We start from the raw sequence: 24,852 nt of genomic DNA, 5'->3' as shown, positions 1-24,852 counted from the left end.
AGAGGCATACCGGCCTTGCCAGCACCATCTTAAGTGCCCATTTCTTGCAACAGGCTACATTCAGTTTTAGGTTTCTAGAAGAACGAAGCACTAAAGGCCAAAGGTAATTGTTGTAATCTACATGTATAATCTACTATAATTATATCTTGTAATCACCCCTGCTTCCTACTGTTCACCTCCTTTTTACCCTGCCTGTTCCAACCCTCTTTCCCTCCCTGGTTGGTACACCCCAGCCGTAGAATGTTAGATTGAAGCTCACCTTAGAATGTTGAAGCGCCTCAGTTGTCAATCAATGGACGCATATGACAGAACTATATCGCAGATGTACTAATAATCACAATGTATTGCAATCGTTGCTCATCTGAGGTTCTCTCAAGGAACCACAAATGTAACCAGCAGAATCCAGAACCAGAGGCTCATGCCGAGAGTTTCTAATAAAATATAACAAAATATGCGTCACAGCCCTTGGATGAGTATTGATTAAAGAAAGGCTCCAGGCCATCGTCTACATCAATATCTATAATCCATCTATAATTTATGGCTATATGTATGAAAGGAAATGTCTCAAAAATGAAAAATCCGAGCAATTAAACTATGAAATATTCAAATCTTCAAGAATTGCCAACTCGTACCACAAAAAAAGCGATTTAATGTGGCATAAGAGTAAAACATTAAACGCATCTTTCTTGAATTCTCATTCATGTAAAATTCAACAAAAAGACTCTTTCCACATTGAATTATAAGATCTCTCTGATTCGAGTTTTATTTAAGCAAAGGACAAATTCAGTTTGGTGAAAAAGCGTATGTTTGGAGTGAGTGGATTTTTTTTTATAAGGAATTATTCTACACCCAATAAAATATCTCTACATTATCAACCTCTACAAGCACAAAGACAGGTAGTGCTACCTCTTAATTTGCCCATGAATTTGGCTCCCAGGTCGTTGCCTATCAGGCACACTTCAATGATCATGGAGCTAAAAGGACTAGCAGTAAATGATTAAAAGGATTAGCACGAAAGGTCTACAATGCAAGAGTGTAGACACTGTAGATAAACCTTGAACACTGAAAGCTAAGACAGTTATGTTCAGATGATGACGTCTGACCGATGGGTTGACACTATGAAGCGAGAAACCTCCATCAGCTGTGGACCGGAAGGAGTGTCAATTTTAGAGTTTTAGAAGCCCAGGGCAAGATCATTTTCAGGCCCCCTGTATGGAATACATTTAAATGCTATCACCCATTTCCAGCTAATTCTAGCCTGCATGATGACAAACAATACTCGTGTATATGTTAACCTTTAACAGGGTCACAAAAACAGTTGAAATAGGTCTTGCCGAGGAAATGGGTTAGAGAGGTAGAGTTCGAAACAGAGCTAGTGAGAGAGAGAGAGAGGTTTAGAAAGAAAAATGGAATAGACAGAGGTCAAATAGAAATAAAGTTCACTTTCGCGAGGGGACCCTTTGAAGGTGGGGGCCCTCGACAATTGCCCACTTTGCTCATGCCTTGGAACGTCAAAATGTTGAATAACAAAAATCATCATGGCAACAAGTCAGGAGTGTAAGATTCTGATCTTCCAGGGTAAAGGAGCATGATGCATGTGGGATGCAACAGAGCCCTTCAGCATGGCATTGACACTTGCTGGAAATGCTGAGGCCATGTGTAGGATCACACGTTGACACCACAAGGAAGAAACAGTCCACCTCAACTCCAGCTTCTCCTCCAATCACGCATTGAGTGAATGTGTGCCATTAACCCTATAAAATGCTCCGCTGCCATTTAGCTAGGTTCCACTATAAACATACTACATACAAATATACATACATAAATTCACCTTCGTAAAAGTGTTGTGCAAAATGCCACTGGATGGGTGACTGAGCCTTAAAGAAAGTTTGCCCACATAAATCGAAATGCAGCAGAAAAGATGACTTTCCACAAATCACTCACCATCTTCCACATCAAACTTAACACACTAGTAAAAGCAAACTACAACTTCATTGTCATTTTATTGACTGGTGTATAAGATTTTGAAGCCAAAATCTTTTAAAATGTTGACGATTTTTAAAACAAAGTTTTGAATCATTTAAATATACCCTGGTTAATAATGTATAATTATTTGTCAATTGTTTCTCCAACCTGATTCGGGTTTTCATGGACAGTAAACATCATGCATGACATTGCATACAGCACACAGTTAGCAACCAATAAGATCACAGTTCAACTGAATGTTGTGGTCACGTTTTGTACCTGAAAATGACGCTCTGTAAGTCGAAGGGATACTCAATGATGCCGGTTGTAGGGACTCGAACTCTAAGTACATCTTGCTGGGAAGGCAGATAGGCAGGAGATGCTATACGGTCCAGGTCGTTAAGGTAGCTAGAGGGAGAAAGAAGAATGAAAAGAGGGCCACATCATTAACACACTGATGCATGGGTTATATACATACTTAGACCCAGAAAGCACAATGGTGGTGGTGAACACCACTGTGATCTCGTCTCAAGGCACACTGTGCAGGAGCCTACTGGAAACTTTATCCCCAACCATACACGCCCACAGACGCAGACATTTTTATCATTGTTACAAAAAACCAGCTTCTTCATGGAAGCCCAAACTACACTGAGCCACCTGTGAATATGTAATATCAGTTGTAGGGTAGAAAAGGACCCAGCGCCCTCTTTCCTCCTGCACCCAATACCCATAAAATGGCCTTTGTGAAGTTTACAATAGTCCCACATTCATGTTCCAGTTAAAATGTTTTCCTTATTTGATGAAGTTATGTTCTTCCAATTAAATCATATTTTTTCCATTAATTGTTTTTTTACATCTCTCAAGAAATCAGAACATACATAGCCAACATGTGTTTAAAGGAATCGCCCATTTCTCCAGGCTGCAAATTAAACAAACATCCAGATTTCTTAAACTCCAAACGCAACCTATAACATACACAAAGTTAAACCCATCTGAAGACAAGCATTAGAAATGCAATCGGGCTCGGATTTATTTGAGTTTGAGCTAATGGCATTGTAAATGCCAATGTATTGTTGCTATGTGTTATGGAGTGTGTTCATGTGGTGTGTACTGCCAGTGATCTCCTTGTGAGTGTGAGAATATTGCACCGTTACTGCCTGTGATGTCCTTCTTGTGAGTGTGAGAAGCTTGCACCTCTGCTGCCTGTGGTCTCCTTGTGAGTGTAAGAAGCTTGCACTGCTGCTGCCTGTGATGTCGTTCTTGTGAGTGGGAGAAGATTGCACCTCAGCTGCCTGTGGTCTCCTTGTGAGTGTAAGAAGCTTGCACAGCTGCTGCCTGTGATGTCCTACTCACTACTCTACTCACTACTCTACTCACTACTCTGCACTCACTACTCTACTCACTACTCTACTCACTACTCTACTCACTACTCTACTCACTACTCTACTCACTACTCTACTCACTACTCTGCACTCACTACTCACTACTCTACTCACTACTCTACTCACTACTCTGCACTCACTACTCACTACTCAACTCACTACTCTGCACTCACTACTCTACTCACTACTCTACTCACTACTCACTACTCTGCACTCACTACTCACTACTCTACTCACTACTCTACTCACTACTCTACTCACTACTCTACTCACTACTCTACTCACTACTCTGCACCCACTACTCACTACTCTGCTCACTACCGACTACTCTACTCACTACTCTACTCACTACTCTGCTCACTACTCACTACTCTGCTCACTACTCTCCACTCTACTCACTACTCACTACTCTACTCACTACTCACTACTCACTACTCACTACTCACTTCTCTACTCACTACTCTGCACTCACTACTTTACTCACTACTCTACTCACCTCACTACTCTACTCACCTCACTACTCTACTCACTACTCGACTCACTACTCACTACTCTACTCACTACTCACTACTCTACTCACTACTCTGCACTCACTACTCACTACTCTACTCACTACTCTACTCACTACTCACTTCTCTACTCACTACTCTACTCACCTCACTACTCTACTCACTACTCTACTCACTACTCACTACTCTACTCACTACTCACTACTCTACTCACTACTCACTACTCTACTCACTACTCACTACTCTACTCACTACTCACTACTCTGCACTCACTACTCACTACTCTACTCACTACTCTACTCACTACTCACTTCTCTACTCACTACTCTGCACTCACTACTTTACTCACTACTCTACTCACCTCACTACTCTACTCACTACTCTACTCACTACTCTACTCACCTCACTACTCTACTCACTACTCTACTCTACTCACTACTCTACTCACTACTCACTACTCTACTCACTACTCACTACTCTGCACTCACTACTCACTACTCTACTCACTACTCTCCACTCACTACTCTACTCACTACTCTGTACTAACTACTCTACTCACTACTCTGCACTCACTACTCACTACTCTGCACTCACTACTCACTACTCTGCACTCACTACTCACTACTCTGCACTCACTACTCACTACTCTACTCACTACTCTACTCACTACTCACTTCTCTACTCACTACTCTACTCACCTCACTACTCTACTCACTACTCTACTCACTACTCTACTCACTACTCACTACTCTACTCACTACTCACTACTCTACTCACTACTCACTACTCTGCACTCACTACTCACTACTCTACTCACTACTCACTTCTCTACTCACTACTCTGCACTCACTACTTTACTCACTACTCTACTCACCTCACTACTCTACTCACTACTCTACTCACCTCACTACTCTACTCACTACTCTACTCACCTCACTACTCTACTCACTACTCACTACTCTGCACTCACTACTCAACTCACTACTCTCCACTCACTACTCTACTCACTACTCTGTACTAACTACTCTACTCACTACTCACTACTCTGCACTCACTACTCACTACTCTGCACTCACTACTCACTACTCTGCACTCACTACTCACTACTCTGCACTCACTACTCACTACTCTACTCACTACTCTGCTCACTACTCTCCACTCTACTCACTACTCACTACTCTACTCACTACTCTACTCACTACTCACTACTCACTTCTCTACTCACTACTCTACTCACTACTCACTTCTCTACTCACTTCTCTACTCACTACTCTACTCACTACTCACTTCTCTACTCACTTCTCTACTCACTACTCTGCACTCACTACTTTACTCACTACTCTACTCACCTCACTACTCTACTCACTACTCTACTCACCTCACTACTCTACTCACCTCACTACTCTACTCACTACTCACTACTCTGCACTCACTACTCACTACTCTACTCACTACTCTCCACTCACTACTCTACTCACTACTCTCCACTCACTACTCTACTCACTACTCTGTACTAACTACTCTACTCACTACTCTACTCACTACTCACTACTCTGCACTCACTACTCACTACTCTGCACTCACTACTCACTACTCTGCACTCACTACTCACTACTCTGCACTCACTACTCACTACTCTGCACTCACTACTCACTACTCTGCACTCACTACTCACTACTCTGCACTCACTACTCACTACTCACTACTCACTACTCACTACTCACTACTCACTACTCTGCACTCACTACTCACTACTCTACTCACTACTCTACTCACTACTCACTACTCACTACTCTGCCCTCACTACTCTGCCCTCACTACTCTGCCCTCACTACTCTGCCCTCACTACTCTGCCCTCACTACTCTGCCCTCACTACTCTGCACTCACACGGACAAACAGTTGTACGGCAACACTCTCCGTAGAAACCTTCTTTTAAACATAAATATATTTTATTTCATGTTAAGAAGTATATATAAATAAAACAAATATTGTTATTACAAAATATGTGAATAACTTTTAGTCAATGTAAGTATTTCTTTAAAAAACATTACATTATTTCAAATAAATTCTATACGTAAACTTTAAGATGCATGCAGAGGGGTGGGGGCAAACCTGAATTTGTCAATATTTGTGAAGCACAGCTTCGGCGTTTCCTCTGCACTGGGAGGGGTCAGAATTAAGGGTATGGAAAAAGTTTTGGTTTTTTTTTTACACAGGCTACTTTTGCCAAGTGTCTGGATTCCGACATTCAAGTTGGAGAAGTTCCTCAGTTTAATTGCATCTTTGCCCGTGTAAATATGAGCCACAGGTGTCTTTGCCCTTTAAACGAAAGCCTCTCTCCGTTCTGGGGCTTTGGAACTCTCCCCGGCCTTCGGCGTGCCTGGCAGCGCCTCTCCTGCCTCTTCGCGGTGAAACTGACCCGGCCCTACCAACGCTCACGCATCGGGCGTGAGCACGCCTGTGCCGGCCCCGGCTCTTCCTCTCGGCTCGAGGACAGAGTTAAAGGCGGGCCGGCCCAGCGGTGCAGGAGGGCTCCGGGAGCAGTGCGGGCGGCAGGGGGAGGCTTGGAGTCCCTGACGGGGAGTGCAGACGAAGCCTTCAGCTTTCACTCACCCGTGGGGGCTCTGGGCACTCGGCGACTTCCAAGGATTCCAGCGGGAGGGGCTGGAGCGCGCTCACGGCTGCAGGCAGGCACACAGAGCAGAGCGGTGCGAGTCTGGTGAAAGGAACGGCTCGCACCGCGGGGGATATTAACAGTACCTTGGCACTTGCAGGCAGGAGCGGCAACCAAGGGGAAGACAAACGTTGCGGGCCCCTAGCCCGAGCATGTATGAGTCATCTTCTGTGAGCCTCGCCTGCTGCCTCTCGTCATTTAACATTGAACGCGCTCACCGCTGTGAACGCGTTCGCATCATCTGGCTTGCATTACACGGGCACTCTGACAGCTCGTAATTAAGATTAATCACTCTGCCATGCTCGTTCTCGAACACAAAATGCCACATCGGGCACGCGTACATTACTTACAGCCTATCACTTCAAGGCTACTACATACACAGCACAGGGAAGACGAATCACTGACCAGATGCCAGAAAACGCAAAGGAATGTGTGGAATTCCTCTCACCAAGGCCCTTCTTCTTCTTTTTTTTCTTATAACATTAGGATCTCTTAACTCCTCCCCCAGGGGGAGGAGTCCGAGCCCTAAAAAAGGACTACCCTGTTCCACTATGTTAAAAAACGTCGTCAAGCTCGTGCACCAAGTTTTTTATAGCGCCAGCTAGACCAGAAGGTATCGGATAGAGAACTTTACATATAGTGTGAGATCATTATATTGAAGCACATGCAAAATTACAGACAAAGAAAATCGTTCGTCCGCAGCGGTAGTTACAGTATGCAGACATAGGAACAGCTCGAGCTAAAAACGTACAATACATAGCAGACAGCTGAAACACTAATTTAACCTCTGCAACTGGTCAAGGCAGCGTGGGTGTGAGCTTTGGCACATAGCTCAGTTAGAGTGCGCGCTAAGGTATTTGTTGAGTGGTAGGTGTTTACGGTCTGTTTGAAATAGGAAAATGAAGGGTTGCAGCGCAGGTCACTAGGGAGTGAGTTCAATATCGTTGGAGCATTTCCAGAGAAAGAACGGGGGATTTCTTTTTCAGTTTGTGAGGTACGAGAAGAAGCGAGTAAGAGCTCCTTAGAGATCTGGCTCTACCAGCTTTCAAAAGTTTGTTCTCCAGATAGTTAGGGTTATGTGTGTGAAGGGCTTTGTGGGTGATGCAAGCAGACTTGTAGAAACATCTTCCTTCGATTGAGAGCCAATTGAGGCTCTTGAGGTTTGATGTGCTCAAACCTTTTTCAACCTGTTATTAGCAAAGGTGCCATGTTGAGGACTGAACTTAAGGGGGCAAGGTGAGTTTTCGGAGTTCCTGTGAGAATGGAGTTACCATACTCCAGTTTTGGGAGGACTAGTGATTGCACTACCATCTTAAAATCTTCAGGGGGAATGAAAGGTTGGATTTTCTTGAGGTCGCTTATTTGGAATGACAACAGCACGCTACTCACTAGAGGAAAACGGTAGGCACTACAAGTACCAGCATGCCCTTGCGAGGGCCACGCCCACTGGGGCAGGGTGTTTGGAAGTTAAAAAGATGCCGCCAACATTGCCCTACTGTTGCCTTCAATGCCTTGATCCCCTGAAGAAGTGAAACACGAAACGTGTTGGGACTGGCTGCTGATATTTGTGGACAATGGTATGATTACGCTGCTGCTTCCAGCAATAAACTAATTTGGCTAAAACCAACCTGTGATGTGGCGTCCTCCTTACCAGGCAAACTTGGTGGTTGGAGACACACACATGGAGACACAGACACAGACACACAGACACAGACACACAGACACACATTCTCTAGGCGCACAAAAAACAAAAAGGTTGCAGGGAAGTTATAAGGTAGTTTCAGATTTTACACACACAAAGACATAGAAATTCAGCAGTAATACAGTTCTAGTTATACTTATCTCAAGAAACGGTGCCCTAAGGTAACTATAACTCACGCCCCACCGTGCACAGTTTTCTCATTAATACATTTATTGAAAATGTCATAGACAATGTCATGACTGATGTGGGATAATTAGCAGTGCATAGCTAGGGAGCGACTTACAGTTATCTTATGGCACGGGTCTGTGAGTGGGTGTGCCAATGGGTGTGTGGGTTTATTAGTATGTATGAATGGGCGTATGAGTGGCTTTATGGGTCTGTGAAAGGTTTTGTAGGTGTGTGAGCGGCTGCGTGAGTCTGAGTGGGTATGTGACTTATAGTATGGGGGTGTGAGAGAGTGTAGTGTATTTTTTTCCATTGACCTCTGGATTCGTTGCGGATTCACACAGGGGTCGTGCTGAGTACTGCAATTAATCTATGGATCCTTGCGTGTATTTAAAAATAAAAATAAAGGTTTTGATGATTTTTTTGCTTTTCAGGGTTCCCTCATCAATCCCTCTATCACACACTTGGGGTCAGGGTTCCTTTACCCTGACCCCCTTCTATCACTTTTCACTTATATTTTCGGGCCCGGGATTGTGTCCAGATTTATATGATGGCGGCAGCAACTTTCCTCTAAGGTTGTGGGCAGCCAATCACGGCACTGCTCGTGGCATGTGGATCTGGTGCTGTGGATCAGCGTCCCTAGATATCTATAAATCTATTTTCTTTACGAACTACAAAACTACTGAATGGATTTACACCAATTTACAAAAATAGATCTTTCTGGACCAAGATCTACCTTTCTGCCAAATTTGGACTACTTTCCCCAGCGGTTCTGGCTGTAGTTGTGTCTTACATCTCGAAGTGTGATAGCGTATTTTAGAAAAAAAAAACTTTTTCCTTGGACCCACTAGACGAATTAACCCAAAACTTTCAAGACAGCAGCTAAAGTGAGTGGCAAACTACTTTTGAAAATCTTGTTAAGATTTGTCAAACGGCGCCAAAGTAATTAGCCCATCACCAGCTTACAGAGGAGAATAGAAACAAATGAGAAGAGATGGTTATTATGACCAGACCACTTTCTCAAGAACCATCCAGTTTTCTTGCAGCAAAGTTCAGCTGCTAAAAGCTTCAGATCAATAGATTCATGGTGTGGCTCACTGGTTAGAGGCGGCAGACCTGAGAGCAGAAGTCGGCTCGGGACCAGGGTTCAATTCCCGACGCGGCAGGGTCGTGGACCTTGGTCAGCGGACTCGCTAATTCTCGCTTCGGTGCTTACTCTAATCAGGGGTTCCACTCGGCAACTCTGGGCATTAGCTTGCCTAATCTCCACAACGGCCCCATCAATTCCGGGGATGCCTGGCTCCACCTTGGGGACTCCCAGCAGGGACCATCCCACAGGGAAAGCCAGGACGGGTTCCCCAGAGTTATACAGCGCCAGGAGACCTATGGACGGGTAGCAGTGCGCTTTACAAGCTCAAACACATTTACATTTACATTGTTTGCCTGCAATATATAGGCTAACAAGAGCAAGGGGCACAGCCTTTTCAGTTGCACGAGAAACATTCTGGACCAGTTTCCCACTGTTACTACATAAAGAATTACAGCTGCTCCGTTAAGGCAGCGTATATATATTTAATGCCAGAAAACTGTGGTTATGCATGCTTTATAGGTGCAATTAACGTAATTGAAATTGGTCACATAATTAAAAAATGTAAGTGAATTACTCATGGAAAAACACAATGAAGGCACTGGAATATGTTTGCATTTCAAGCTCTGCACTCACATGTACAGTATGTTTTCAGTAGCCTTGGCTAAAACTTCCCCAGTAAATTAAAAAGAGGAAATTTGGTTTTAGGAATTTCATGCACAGCCCAACTCGCTAATCTGTTTTTGCAAGAACAAAACCGAATTACCATTTTTTACAGAAAGTTTTGTGCAGATATAAAACAATGAGAAAGATAATAGGATAAAAACCTTCCTCTGAGTGCATCACACACATGTACACATAGAAGTATGTACTATATATTAAGTATTTCGATGACTTCATTGCACCATATTCAGTAGTATAAAAACCCGTACTGCAAGGGTAGCCAAAAAATACATGAAATATTTCATGGTTTTCTGTGAAATTTGGGTTATATCATATTGACAGTCCTCAAACAACTCTGCTGGGCTATATTATTGAGAGGAACTTAAGGATTATACCGCAAGGTGATCTCAGTTATGTGGCAGAGTATTCTAAAATATGAAGCAAAAAAAGGAACATTTTGCAGTACATTCTCTTTCAGTATGGCAAATGTGGCAACCACATATTTATTTGGTGAATGCTGCTGCCCCAGAATTGCATCAATCCAGTGGCAGCTGGCACAGATCAGGGGTGGCATGGCGGGGGTAAAGAAAGAAAAGAAAAAAAAAATGTACCTCCTCACTGTGTCTGGTCTCTTCTCTGTCGTCTCTCCACATCATCCCTCTGCTGGGCTGGAACAGGAAGCACCCAGGCTCCCCTGACCAATCACAATCCTGCAATGCATCATTGTGATTGGTCTGAGCGCCGTGGTTCAGCACTCAGCCAGGGAATGGGAGCCTGGGCATGTTCTCCACCCAGGTTGTAATGCAGCCTTAGTGGAGAAAATGAAAAGTGTGCATGACTGTTTGGCAGGCCCGAGAGGGCCGGCCAAAACAGTCATTGCGCACACAGAGTGCTCACCACTCCTCTCCCCCTGCTCTGAGAGAAGAGCAGCCTACTCCTCCCCACAAAGACTCCGCAGCAGTAACAAATACAATGAAATTAACAAATTATCATTATTTTTTTCCTTTATTTACACTGCTGAAAGCACTGGGGCATTGCTTCTCTGCCTTAGGGAGGAGCTGTCACTGTCCACTGTTCTCAGCATTGTCTACTGTTTAATTTAGGTAAACCTAAACATTTAATTCAAACCAGTGCCCTTTTTCAGCTTCCCTTTGAAGAACTTTTTTGAGCCTCTTAATGTATTGCCACACAGTGGCTCTGGTGGCATTTACAAATCATTCACCGTTCAGCCTTAAAATGTATGTCACTCCATGAGGACAATACTGGACCATCTAGGACAGTTACTAGTTATGTGTATGTGTACATTATATATCTCCGGGGCTGGCTAATTACTGTGTCCTGGGGAGCCCAGCCCCGGAACTCAGCAGGATGCATTTCTAAATATCCCACCGGGTGGGAGCAAAAGGAATATGCTACTTACCAGTATGCATCTGTTCGTGGCATGTAGGGCTGCTGACATTCATATCTGTGCATAGATCGCCGCCTAGTGTTGGGTCTGGAGGATTGCACCTTGTTGTCCTGGAAGAGTCTTCGAAGTATCACGAGATAGGTGACTCCTCCCCTGGACTACAGTGCGCATGGGCATCTTCTCCATCTTCAGATTGTTTTTCGCCATTGTGGCAGAGATGGTGATAGTAAAGTAAGAGATGGCCATGCAAAAGATAATGCTGCAGCTGCGACAGGCACCGGGGAGGAGGGTGGGCGATATGAATTTCAGCAGCCCTACATGCCAAGAACAGATGTATACTGGTAAGTAGCATATTCCGTTCGAGGCATGTGGGCTGCTGAATTCATAACTGTGCATAGACTGTATAGTGGTTTCTCCTCTAGCGGTGGTTACCTGTACCAGCTGCAGCAGTTTGAAAGAGAGTTTTGAGTACAGCCTGACCTACAGCAGCTTGCTGCTTTGCTTGCACGTCTACAGAGTAGTGTTTTGTGAAAGTGTGTATGGTGGTCCATGTGGCTGCTCTACATATGTCCTCAAGAGGGATATTTCCTAGGAAAGCCATGGATGCCCCCATTTTCCTCGTAGAGTGTGCTCTTGGGGGTACGGTTAAAGTGCGTTTTGCTTTTTGATAACAAATTTGAATGCATTAAATTATCCATCTGGCTATTCCTGTCTTTGATATGGGATTCCCTTTATGTTGTGGTGAAAAAGCAACAAATAATTGCTTTGTTTTCCTAAATGATTTTGTTCTGTCCACATAATAAAGCAGAGCTCTCTTTACGTCCAGTGTGTGTAGGGCTCTTTCCGCTACTGACTGTAGATTTTGGAAGAACACTGGCAGTTCTATTGACTGATTAATATGGAAATTTGAAACGACTTTAGGCATAAATTTAGGGTTTGTTCTAAGAACCACCTTGTTAGCATGTATTTGCATGAATGGTTCTTAAATTGTTAATGCTTGTAGCTCACTAACTCACCTGAGTGAGGTAATGGCAATCAAGAATGCCACCTTCCATGTTAGAAATTGCAATTCGCATGAGTGTAAAGGTTCGAAAGGAGGCCCCATAAGTCTGGTAAGTACTATGTTTAGGTTCCAGACTGGAGAAGGTGGGTGCCTTGGAGGAATCACCCTTTTAAGACCCTCCATAAAAGCCTTTATTGCTGGTACTCTAAATAGTGAAAGGTGTTGTCTGTTTTGAAGGTATGCTGCTATAGCAGCAAGGTGTAGTCTTATTGAAGAGTAGGCTAGGTTGCATCTGTGAAGATGCAGTAGGTAACATATAATGTTCTGAATGGAAGCATCTAATGGGTTGATTTGGTTATTGTTGCAGTAAATAACAAATCTCTTCCATTTAGCTGCATAGCATGCTCTAGCAGTTGGTCGTCTTGCCTCCTTAATGATGTTCATACAGTCTGGAGGCAAGTTAAGGTATCCAAATTCTAAAACTTCAGGAGCCAGATCGCTAGGTTCATCTGATTGGGATCTGGGTGTCTCATTTCTCCATGGTTCGAAGTTAGAAGATGGGGTGCGAGGCGCAGCCTTTGATGAGGAACTACTGAAAGCTCCAAGAACGTCATGTACCACGGCTGTCTCGCCCATGTGGGAGCAACTAGGATTAGTGTGAGTGACTGTTGCCGCAGTTTGCGTGCCACCAGCGGGATCAGTGGTGCTGGGGGAAAAGCGTACGCAAATCTGCCTGACTAGTTCATCCACATCGCATTGCCCTGTGACAGCGGATGTGGGAATCTGGCGGCAAAGTACCGGCATTTTGAGTTTTGGTTTGTGGCAAACAGGTCTATTTCTGGGAGCCCCCACTTTTCGAAGAATGGTTGGAGAACTTGGGGGTGAATCTCCCATTCGTGAAGTTGTTGGCTGTGTCTGCTGAGCAGATCCGCTATTTGATTGTCTTTCCCTGGGAGGTGTTCTGCCAGGAGAAAGATGTCTTTTGGAATTGCCCACTTCCATATGCTCTGTGCTAAGTGGGATAGCTGTGGGGAGTGTGTTCCTCCCTGCTTCTGGATATAGTACATGGCTGTCATGTCGTCCGTCCGGATCAACACAGTCTTGTTGTACAGGTATTTTTGGAATGCTTTCAGAGCTAGGAATATTGCAAGCAACTCTAGTTGGTTTCTATGCAGTTTCTTTTGTTTGATTGTCCATAGCCCTTGTACTGTGTATTGAAGTAGATGGGCTCCCCAACCTGTCAGTGATGCGTCCGTTGTCAGTACTAGTTGTGGAACCTGCTCTTGGAAGAGTTACCCCTTGGAAAGGTTTTGTGGGTTCCACCACTGCAGAGAGTTGTAAGCGCAACTGTCTACCAACACTAGGTCTTTTAGTTGTCCTTGAGCTTGGTTCCACTGCCTTGATAGGCATTCTTGCAATGGACGCATTAGTAGTCGGGCATGGGGGACAATGAATATGCAGGACGCCATCATGCCTATCAGTTGCATGAAGACTTGAGCTGGCAAAGAGTGTTGTGGCTGAAATTTGCGAATGAGCATCTGCATGCTGATTATCCTTGCAGAGTTTGGATATGCCTTTGCTACTGAGGTGTCTATAGTAGCTCCCAGATATTATTGTGTGTGGGATGGGATTTTGAGTAGTTTATCGAGAAGCCTAGGCTGTGTAGCAGCTGAAGTGTTTGAGACGTGTCTTTTGCACACTGTTCGTACGATTTTGCTTGTATCAGCCAATCGTCTAGGTATGGGAACACGTGGATGTGTTGCCTCCTGAGATGTGCAGCTACTGTCGCTAAGCACTTTGTAAACACTCTTGGAGCTGTGGTTACCCCGAAGGGGAGAACCTTGAATTGGTAGTGTTGACCTTCTATTGTGAACCGGAGGTATTTCCTGTGAGCTGGATGGATGGGTATGTGAAAATATGCATCCTTGAGGTCCAATGTTGCTAGGAAGTCTCCTTGCTGGAGCAGCAGGAGCACTTGCTGTAGTGTGACCATATGGAAGTGCTCCGACAGTATGTATTGATTTAGGGGTCTGAGGTCCAATATTGGCCTGAGTGAACCGTCCTTCTTGGGAATAAGGAAGTATAGTGAGTATACTCCTGTCCCTTGGTGTTGGAAAGGGACTGGCTCTATGGCCCCCTTTTCCAGCATGCATCTCACCTCTTGTTGTAGCAGGGTGATGTGTTCCTTGGACATAGGACGGTGCCTGGGTGGTATGTTTGGTGGAGTAGAGGTGAGTTCTAGGCAATAGCCATACTGGATAATTTGTCTTACCCACCTGTCTGTGGTAATTGAGTTCCAGACAGGTAGGAACTGTTGGATTCTGCCTCCGACCGGTGTTAGATGGTCTGGAGGTAGTGTGATGAAGTCATTGTTTTGTGGCAGTGGAGGCTCTGGTGTTATTGCCTCCACGTCCTCGTCCCTTATTATTGTTGCCCCTATAACCTCCTCGGTTGGAGTTTTTGTTAAAGGAACCTTGCGTGTTGCTTTTGTATGTAGATGAGGTTTGTGAAGTATTGCCTCGTGTAGTTGCTCTGTATGAGGAGCGTCGAAAGGAACCTCTGTGTTGTTGAAACTGCAATACACCAATTGATTTTGCGGTTTCCGTATCCTTCTTCATTTTGTCTAAAATGGTGTTGACTGCAGGCCCGAAAAGGAAGTCTTGATTGACTGGTTGGTTAAGAATGGTGGATTGCACCTCGTTCTTAAAGCCGGAAATGCGTAGCCATGCATGTCTTCGTAATAAAACGCTGGTGTTAATGGACCTGGCTGCAGTGTCTCTGCGTCCAGTGCGCATTTAATGGAGGCGTTTGTAATAAATTTTCCCTCCTGTATGAGGTCAGTGGCTTGTGCCTTGAAAGGCTCAGGCAGGTGTTGCATTAAACTTTCAAGCTGGTCGTAGTGTGCTCTGTCGTAACGAGCTAGTAAAGCTTGTGTAATTGCAATTCTCCATGAATTGGAGGCCCGGGATGCTACTCTTTTACCCAAGGCCTCTAGTATTTTGGACTCTTTATCAGGAGGTGGAGCTTCTCCTGTTGTCTGTGAGTTGGCCCATTTGCGTGCGTTGGCCACCACTAGTGAATGGCCGATATAAGTAGGGTCTGCAGGGGCCGCTCTATATTTCTTTTCAATCCTGGGATTGATTACACGTGCTCTGGCGGTATCTTTAAATGTGTCTGGCGCGTGTTTTAGGACTCCTTTCAACATAGGGAGTGTTCTGACATTTTTCTCAGTAGTGGGGAATGTGTCAAATAAAAAGTCCTCTTCTATAGGTTCATTGTGCATGTCTACGTTGTGGTACTGCGCTGCCCTATCTATTAGCTGGTTGAAGACAATGGTGTCGTCAGTAGGTGACGGCTTTGTTGGGTATGAGGAGGTGTCAGGGATGGGATGTGTGTCATATGGATCAGTGGGCTCTACCCATGGTTCATTTTGAGGGTTAGGATCCTCAGGATAGCTAATATCATATTGGGGATCTTCCCCTGTGTCACCCTCAATGTACCCAGAGTGAGTAGGAGAGTAAGGAGCAAAAGGCGTAGTAGGCATAGTGGGATAGAAAGGAATGAAGGGTCTAGAGGGAGAAGTCCCAAAGTCCTTTTTCTTCAGAGGAATGGGGGAATGAGGCTCAGTGTCCAATGGCCTCTTTTTCCTGTGTAAAATAGTGACTTTACCAGTCTCAGGGTTGATGTATATTTTTGTCTGATCCTCTGATGGCTCTGGGTGGAAGTGTTCTTCTTCCACGGTCCGTGGCTGTGTCTGACTTTTTAGGCTCAGTCTTTTTTGGATCCGCTGTTGCCTTAGGGTCGACAACCTTTTTAGGTTCGACGACTTTCGGTGCCTTATTGCTCTTCTTCGGCTCGGGCTGTTTGTCCGGCTCGACGATTGATTGTGGATTGACCGGATCTTTAGGTTCGATGCGCTTTCTGTGCTGGACAGGTTTTTTAGGCTGACTGTCTTTTGTCGAGTCGATGATTTTTCTCGGATCGACTGTTTTTTTAGGAGCACTTGTTTTTAGGTCGGTGCCTTTGTTTGGCTCAATAACCTTTTTTGGCTGGGCCACAGGCCTCAGTACGACGCCCTCTGTGTCGGCGACCTTCTTCGGTTCGACGACTTTTGGCGCAGCGGCCTTCTCTGGGTCGACGGCCTTCTTCGGTTCGGCGGCCTTCTTTGGCTCGACGGCCTTCTTTGGTTCTGCGCTTTTTGGTTCGACGGCCTTCTTTGGGTCGACGCCCTTAGGCTGTTCGGCCTTCTTCGGTTTGACGCCCTTCGGGTCGACGACCTTTTTGGGTTGTAGAACCTTCTTTGGGGTAACGTTACTTGGACCTGGGGTGTCTGAAGGCGTAGTCTTTGTTTTCGAAGCCGAGCCGGACGGCGGGGCTGCCGAATTATGTTTTGGATCTTGGCTAAGGCCTTTAGGCGATGCCTCGATCGGAGCCTTCGGTAACGAGGTAACTGGTGTCGGGGGCAATGTACTAACGATTTGCCTCGGTGGGATGTCGTCATCGGAGTCCGAGTGGTCCTCGACGGTGACGATCTCTAGATCCGAATCTTCTCCTTCTGGAAGTTCCTGTTCATCCTCTTAGATGTTGTCTGGTTCCGGTGCCTGTCGGTGCATCTCTTGCGATTGGCCCGTCGAATCCGGTTTCTTTTCTTCGAACGGAATTGGGCGCAGGCTGGGCAGGTTTCTTCTTTGTGGTCTGGTGATAGGCACTTGTTGCATACTGTGTGTCTGTCAGTATGCGGGAACTTGGAGTGGCATTGTGGGCACCTTTTGAACAGGCTCCTTTCCATCGACAGCAGGCCCACGTGGCGTCGAAAAGGCCCAACGGCCCGCGTCGACGACCGAGTCGAGATGGAAGGCTTGATCGAGTCAAGCAGTACTGAGAGAGAACAATACCGTCGAAGTCGAAGGCCTTTTGGCCTCTAGAAAAGTTTAGTTTCGATTCCGAAGTTGGAGTATAGGAATAACATCCGAACCCAATGGAGGAAAAAAACAATCTGAAGATGGAGAAGATGCCCATGCGCACTGTAGTCCAGGGGAGGAGTCACCTATCTCGTGATACTTCGAAGACTCTTCCAGGACAACAAGGTGCAATCATCTGGACCCAACACTAGGCAGCGATCTATGCACAGATATGAATTCAGCAGCCCACATGCCTCGAACATGCCTTTCCTGCCCGAAACACACATTTACCGATACCCAACAAGAGTGAGCAAATAAACAGATGCTCCCGCTGGCATGCAGGCAGCTGCCTGTGGTCGGGGGCCTAGGGGCTCCCACACAGCAGTTTGAAGTTCACCCCGGATGGACATAGGCACACACACCTAAAAGAAAGATAGATCTCAGGGGATGGGGTACCGGGAGCATGGCGAGACTCGGGAGGGATCGGCATGACCCCTCCCCATAACATATATATTTTGGTCCCAGTGAATGACGTCCCCAGAGTCACTATTGGCTCTGGAAGGAGGGCTGTGCGCCTTTCCCTTACAAATAAAAAAAGGCACAGGACCCGAATTGTCTTGGGAAACGGAGGCAACGCGAACGGGTAGAATGCGGGGTCTGGCCGAAGGCAGTGTGGAGGTTGGCTGCCAGCGAGAGGATGGTCACAGGGCCTGGCCTGCTGCCAGCCCCACACAGCTTAAGTCCACGAGTGTCTTGGAGTTGGCTGCCTGTGGGCATGAGTTATAGTTACTTAAAATAACTTTAACTGGTCAATTTCAGTGTTTTTTTTAAAGTTTAAAACGATACACTGGCAATGAAATTGTCACCCAACTACCAACTAGAATGTTACTTTAACCTTTGTTTTGTATATATATATATATATATATATATATATATATATATATATATATATATATATATATATATATATATATAGTGCGGCTCAATTCTTTCTTGTGGAAGAGTGAAAGTGATATATATATATATATATATATATATATACATACATATATATATATATATATACACACACACACGCACAAATCAGACTCCTTCCCGATGAGTAGAGAGTGAAGAATCACAGCTCTGGCACAGACACCAGGTTGAGTGAAAAAAGTAGATTTGACAGACATGGTCCACATGACTCTTTTCGGCCGCCGACCTGCGGCCTTGTTCAATATATATCTCCTTTCCAAAGTGTCCTCCTTTCAGGCTCCCGGGTGCTCTATGGCGGTGGGTCAAAGGTACGGCAGAGTCCAGCCGTGAATCAATTGCACTTCCTTTTCCCCGTAGGGCATTCCATGCGCACTCCCAGAGAAATAAAGCGATGTCCAAACCAATTAGTGTAGTTCATGCATGTAGTGTTTGCTCATGCAAAAATCACTTGTGTGATAGAAAATTCACTTTCCCTAAACCCAGTTTTCCTCCACCATGGAAAAAGGTTTGCGTTGCCATAGTCAATTTATCGGTGCGCACAGACTAGAAGAACCCTTTAACTACTTTTTGCTGCCTACGCCCAGTCCACGAGAGGCTTATATCTGAGCTGTGGTATAACTGGAAAGCACCACATCATAAGTGAAATTGGGGCCAAGGTAAATTAGCGCAACTTGCTGCAGAGCTTCAGAATGAAGGTACTTTGTAAGAGTATTGTTGTTACACACAATAAATACACAAGTGAAATTTAAATAAGAAAGACACCACTGTCAATAGACACGATTGTTCTAAAATAACAAAAAATAAGGTACCATTCTAATTCACTTCATAATAGTGACACCTTAAAATGCCTCGCAACCATTTTTCACTAGTGCATTAATGTCATCAGTCTTTGGGCCGAGGATGGAGGATGCCGGCAGGCTGCACACTAACGCAGTCTTTATGTGCCTGCACATAACATTTGTGTGAATCAAGTTGAGCAGTCAAGTGGCTGAAACCCCCAGTGGACACAGAACCAGAGATGGGAGTTGGGAAAAAGATAAAAATATATTTTAAAAACCTAAATAAACCACCTGACCAAAAAAGAATAGTGAAGCCTTAATGGACAGATACAAGTTATCCAAACAAGTTACTGTCAGAATTTAAGCAGACAACAGAGTCTGGGTTCTACACAAAAACAACGTTGGGTTTATTAAATTCTCAAGGTAGTTCACATTTAAAGTTTTGTTTTATTTTTCATGAATTTCGGTGGCTTATTAATTCAAGTATGGAGACACAACATTATAAGTAATGAGCACAAATGTAATAAGGTGAATGAGTTTGATCACTACGAATGTTTTTACAAGTTGATATTCTGTGACTAGCCGAAGCAAGGGAAATTTGAGGACATTAAATGCATATGCTTGATCACCCATCAGAATAGATTAAGTGAATCTGTATCATAAATGACTTACTGTCAGTATTTCTTTTTACATGTTATTATTTTGAACTAGTTTGTCACAGGCAGTGAACTGTATTTCCAGCATTGTAGGTGTGTCATCCACAGAAACAAGAGTCTTCAAGTGAAGAACAAGGGGCACATGAGGTTTGGCTGACCATAGAAGGTGAACAGGTGATGACTGGGTCAATGAAGCCAACAATTTCCCCTGCTAGCTTTTCTCTGGGGAAGACTTCAAAAGCCATTAGAGTTATGTGTCCGCAAACAAACTTTCACCAATATCCCGATAAGCCATATTTCAAATACCGAAGGGAAAATTTGGCTTTTAGCTCGGTTAGCATCTGCGTTGGATGGCGTGCATGGTTTCCTTTTTAATGTATACATACTTACTTCTATTCTAATTTCAATCACACATTTCAAAACATCAAGGTGAATTTGTATAGGACCTCAAATGTTTTTGACACTTTACAAATTTAAAGATGGTATGTATGACCATTGTGTGCATTAGTTCTGCTCAGCTGAGCAGGTACAACCTTTTGACAATGCTTATACTCAAGAGTTGTAGCTTTTATTCATTTTACAGCTTCACCCCTAAACACCCTTCGGTCACCGCCAAGTCTCAAATTTCACCTTTTGTAATTCCCTCTGACCTAGAGCATGCAAAGTTAGCATCCTACTCGTATAGTACATCATGGTTTATGGCTGAAGAAGTCAGAACGTATGGCAGCTTTATCAAGTAGGGGTAATTGGTTTAAGTTCTATTAGTTTTTTAAGTTTAGAAAGCTTTATTAAGTAGGATATACAAAGTAAAACATTAAAAAAACAAATGGCAAAGAAAAGAGATAGAAATATTAAAATGTAATAATATGTAATGCAAACCCTAAAAGGGATATAAAATCTATTAGTTTTTTAAAAAGAAATCTTCCATGAATTCACTCACTCATTTTCACATGGAAATGCTTTTCCGTGACAAATGTAGCCCACAGCCAGTAAACGCTACTCGGTCTGCAATGGACAGTCTACTCCCCACTTCGATAACAGTTACGGTCAATCCGGATCCACTACCCTATCCAGAGTGCCATTCTCATTGCAATGTGAATGATTTGTAAGCGATTTGCAGCTTACAACAGTGATATACTTACTATTTTGTTGAGTCGGAGAGCTGATATTCCCGTCGCCTGTCGTAACACTCTTGGATCCCAGGATCATTCCATAAATACTTAATTGCATCTACGTAAGGATTCTCAAACGCACACACCTTTTCAATATCAACCTCTCGGACCAATTGTGCGTGGCCCTGTTGGAAAGAAAGAGAGAAGACACCACTTTACTTCTTGTTTTTTTACCTGCTTTTCATAAAGAATTACCTAAAGACAATTGTGACAGGGTAACAGCTCTTCCCACACACAAAGGATTGGCATATTTTCCAGATCTTCATAAACACACAAATTTTTTGATAAATACAGATCGTCTGCTACTGCCTCCAAACTGTTAAAATACCTTCACTTATTGGCAATTTTGGGGGAATTATATACCATCCTGGGCACGAGATGTGTTGCAGTGGCAAGCATGGCCATTCTGGGAACCTTTTATCTAAAGAAGAAAGTAAAAGAAGTCTAGGGTTGATAAACATAAGGTAAGATATTCAGCTGCCACTGGGCAGTTTTATTATAATTAACAAGTGAGCAGTGTGTGTTTACTGCAGAAAGGTATTCTATTAATTGATAAAGCGATGCCTGAACTTTGGATAACAAGAATCCCCAATCGTAGATTGCTGGTCTGTGCATAATGGAGGGACGAGGGCAACCTTTGCAGTGATCTTAGATCCTTGTGGCAGTTGGTACAGAGGATCTAACCATTATCAAGAGCCTAGAAAGTGCCTTTCAGGTTTGCTTTGCGGAGTCTTGATATACATGTTCAGAGCAGCTTCGCTTTGTACTTGTTAAAATATATTAGTGTGGCAGGTTGTTAAGCAGGGATCTGGATGGTCCTAAACTAGGGGTCTGGTGAGCCCCATCTGGTAAGTAAAAGTTTATTTCGGAAAATTCATTCCATAAAACTTACACACAATAAAACAAATACAACAATGATTTACATGCAATGTTACAAAATTGTTGAGATCAACTGAGATCACTTTAGGACCCAACCTAGCATAACTCTCTTTAAAAACAATGAAATCACAAGATGGTTCTCCTTAAAAAGAAACAAAGTGGAGCAGCTCCAGTTACCTCACCTAAAAACAGAGTCAGACATGCGCATAGGAGGAGTTTTGTATAACCAGCTCCTTTTGGTCAGAGCTAGAGTTTCAGACCTTTAGCTTTCCTTATTAATCTGGCAATCAATAAAAACTTGCTTCGAGCACAGACAATGTAAATAGTTCAAGCCTCATCTGGTGATTATTCTGAAGGCGCTGTAGGACATTTCAAAGCATGAACAGTTACATCTAAATTAAAGGTTATGCCCCAGTTATTTCTTTTTTATCTGTCATAGTGATTGTTTCAGAGTTGTGGATCAACTAATACAAAGGGAACTTTTCCTTAATCCAGCAGCATTCCTGCTTCAGGTCTCTGGTATTATTAGTCTGGTTTAAAGCTTCTCAAGGCAAAAGTAATTCTGAGCGTTGTCTGTTGATGCCTGGAATTGCAATGAACAGAGTTTGAGCACTTCCGCTAAAAGACCCGTAAATGTAAAAGAATGGGGGGTGGGGGGGGCATTGAGTGGAAAATGTGGGCTGTGCTACTTAGCAGTTTTCTTAGATGACTCGGACCCCCATGTAAAACGTGTTGGGTATGGATAAGAATAAATAAAAGTGTCCTGACTCCCGATAGATTAATTCATTGTCGGCATGCACTGGGTCGCCCACAAATATGAGATCATCAGAGGAGGGCCCAATGTGGACGATGTGGAGCTGCACCCTAGATGAAAACCAGAAGCACAACAATGAAGTAGCCAGGAGTCAAAACAGAGTTGGACATGGTGGAAGAGGTTTTCAAAGTATTGGTGGGTCCCCGTTGGGCATGGCATTGAAGGTGAAGGAACACCTTGGACATCAGTGGAGGAAGTATGAATTAAGAGAGAAAATGAAGCATTCGGACTTAAGATTGTGCCTGCAGGATAAAAGAGCAACATCAGGTGAGTATAAATAAATACAGGAGTGATGTATGGCGGCGATTATGCAGTTGGCAGGTGTAGGAAAATATGTTTTGGCCCATTTAACCCCATACTTTTTGACTACTGTTTTGGACCTTTACTGGGAGTGTGTCTCACTTACTGTAAACTTTGTTAAAATGCTTTAGGAGTGCTATCCACTAGTGTCTGACTTTTAAAACAAAGTCTGCTGCTCCTCAGCTGGGATAAAAGGCTCTGGATTGGCTGCACGTGAACACATGCGGAGTGTACACACGGGTGCTGGCTGCATGAGTTGAACTACCATCCAGCTCAGCCCCGTAACTACATACAAGTAGCCTCAGAAGGAACAGCAAAACACACAAGATGATGGACGGAATGTTGCACATTGGCAAAACATTCACCCCAGTCACAGATCTGGGTTTAATCCATCGTTATTTTGCTCACCACGCCACCCCACTTCAGACACATCCATATGCAAATCAGCCTTGACCCTGTGCCTCATGGGAACAGTACAGCCCGAACTGCCAAGCCATTGCCTCAGAAGGAAGCCTTCAGGGCTTGGTGCCAACATGGGGAAAAGGCCTTATAATATGGGCGGACATTCATAGTTAACTCTGTAGTGCTTCACTGGACAGGGTGAGTACTTTACTGGATTACACACGGCAGACGCAGTCCTCAAAGTACAGCTTCACTGTAGCTAGGCCTAAAGAGACTAGCATGACGCACCAATCCCACTGTAAACACAGATCCTAAGTGCAGATTCACTTTTGTCATATCTGCACTTCTTGCATCACTTGAGATGTCATATCACTCTGCTGGCCAGCTGAAGGATCAAAGGCTTCTCCATAGAACAGGACCATTTTCCAGTGATTGTGCCTGTTCGCATGATGGCTCTGAAGGGTCATCCCAAGTTGAACAAAGGAGACAAGGCCAGACTACTTGAGCCGATCATAGGGGGGCTCCCTTTGGAAGTTTTGGAGGGAAGGAACGAGGCTGCTGCGACAGTAAGGGGTGTCGTTTTTAGACTTTTAGACAGGTCTTTCAACAGACTACTTAAAATGTCCCAAAATACTGTACATGAAGGTTGGGACCAGGAAGCAGCCATTAGCCATCATGCCAGGACTTTAAAGAGGAACCTACCTTCAGGAACTTTCTACCCCACTTAATTTTCCATCTTATTTTTCTAAGAGGCTGCAACAGTGCACAAATGCCAATCAAAACCATAATCTTCACAAATTAAATAGGAAATGCAACGCACCACACAATCACATACAGCGAGCACATACCTTCGAAAATGTAAAATTACAAAGCATTCAGTCTAAAAAGATAAAAATCCATCTGACAGATGGTCTCATGTAAGCAGTGACTTTCTAAGATAAGCCAAAGAAATACGGCTATCTCCCAACAATGTAGAGAATGTCAGACTTATTCTTTGAAGGCTTTTCAGCGGTTGCACTACTCTTTAGCTAATGATCTGGAATCAGAGATGTTAGCAGAGGCCTTTATTAGTTTAGGAGGACTCCTAAACTATCCTGTATTCCAATGATAAACCTATGTCTAGCCATCACGACCCTCAGTGGGAGATTGATGGCTAGATGGAGAAGTGTGGCTCAATGGTTAGAAGAGTCAGACCATGAAGCAGAGGTCAGACCCGGGACCAGGGTTCAATTCCCTGCTCGAATCATGGGTTCACACTGTGCAACTCCGGGCAATAGCTTGCTTAATCTCCACTATGGCCCCCCGCGGCGGGATGCCTGGCTTTCACCTTGGGGGTGCCCAGTACGGGTTATCTCACAGGGAAAAACCAGGACGGGTTCCCAAAGCAAGCGCTTAGAGACCGTTGGTGATAATGC

The 24,852-nt window shown here is 44.2% G+C and overlaps 1 protein-coding gene across 2 annotated transcripts in view; it reads right to left on the bottom strand.

Moving 5' to 3' along the window:
* Positions 1–24,852, bottom strand: part of LOC144818437 (guanine nucleotide-binding protein G(q) subunit alpha) — a 479,737-nt gene that overhangs the window by 109,490 nt on the left and 345,395 nt on the right. For both annotated transcript variants that reach the window (XM_078675857.1, XM_078675858.1), the window contains exons 3-4: positions 21,013–21,167; positions 2,245–2,373 (exon numbers count right to left, since the gene is read on the bottom strand). In XM_078675857.1, the coding sequence (XP_078531983.1) occupies positions 2,245–2,373; positions 21,013–21,167 (284 nt within the window). The remainder of the gene's footprint in view (positions 1–2,244; positions 2,374–21,012; positions 21,168–24,852) is intronic.

Source organism: Lissotriton helveticus, chromosome 2_1 (genome assembly GCF_964261635.1).
Source record: "Lissotriton helveticus chromosome 2_1, aLisHel1.1, whole genome shotgun sequence".
Taxonomy (NCBI): Eukaryota; Metazoa; Chordata; class Amphibia; order Caudata; family Salamandridae; genus Lissotriton; species Lissotriton helveticus.
This window is presented reverse-complemented; position numbering and strand designations above follow the sequence as displayed.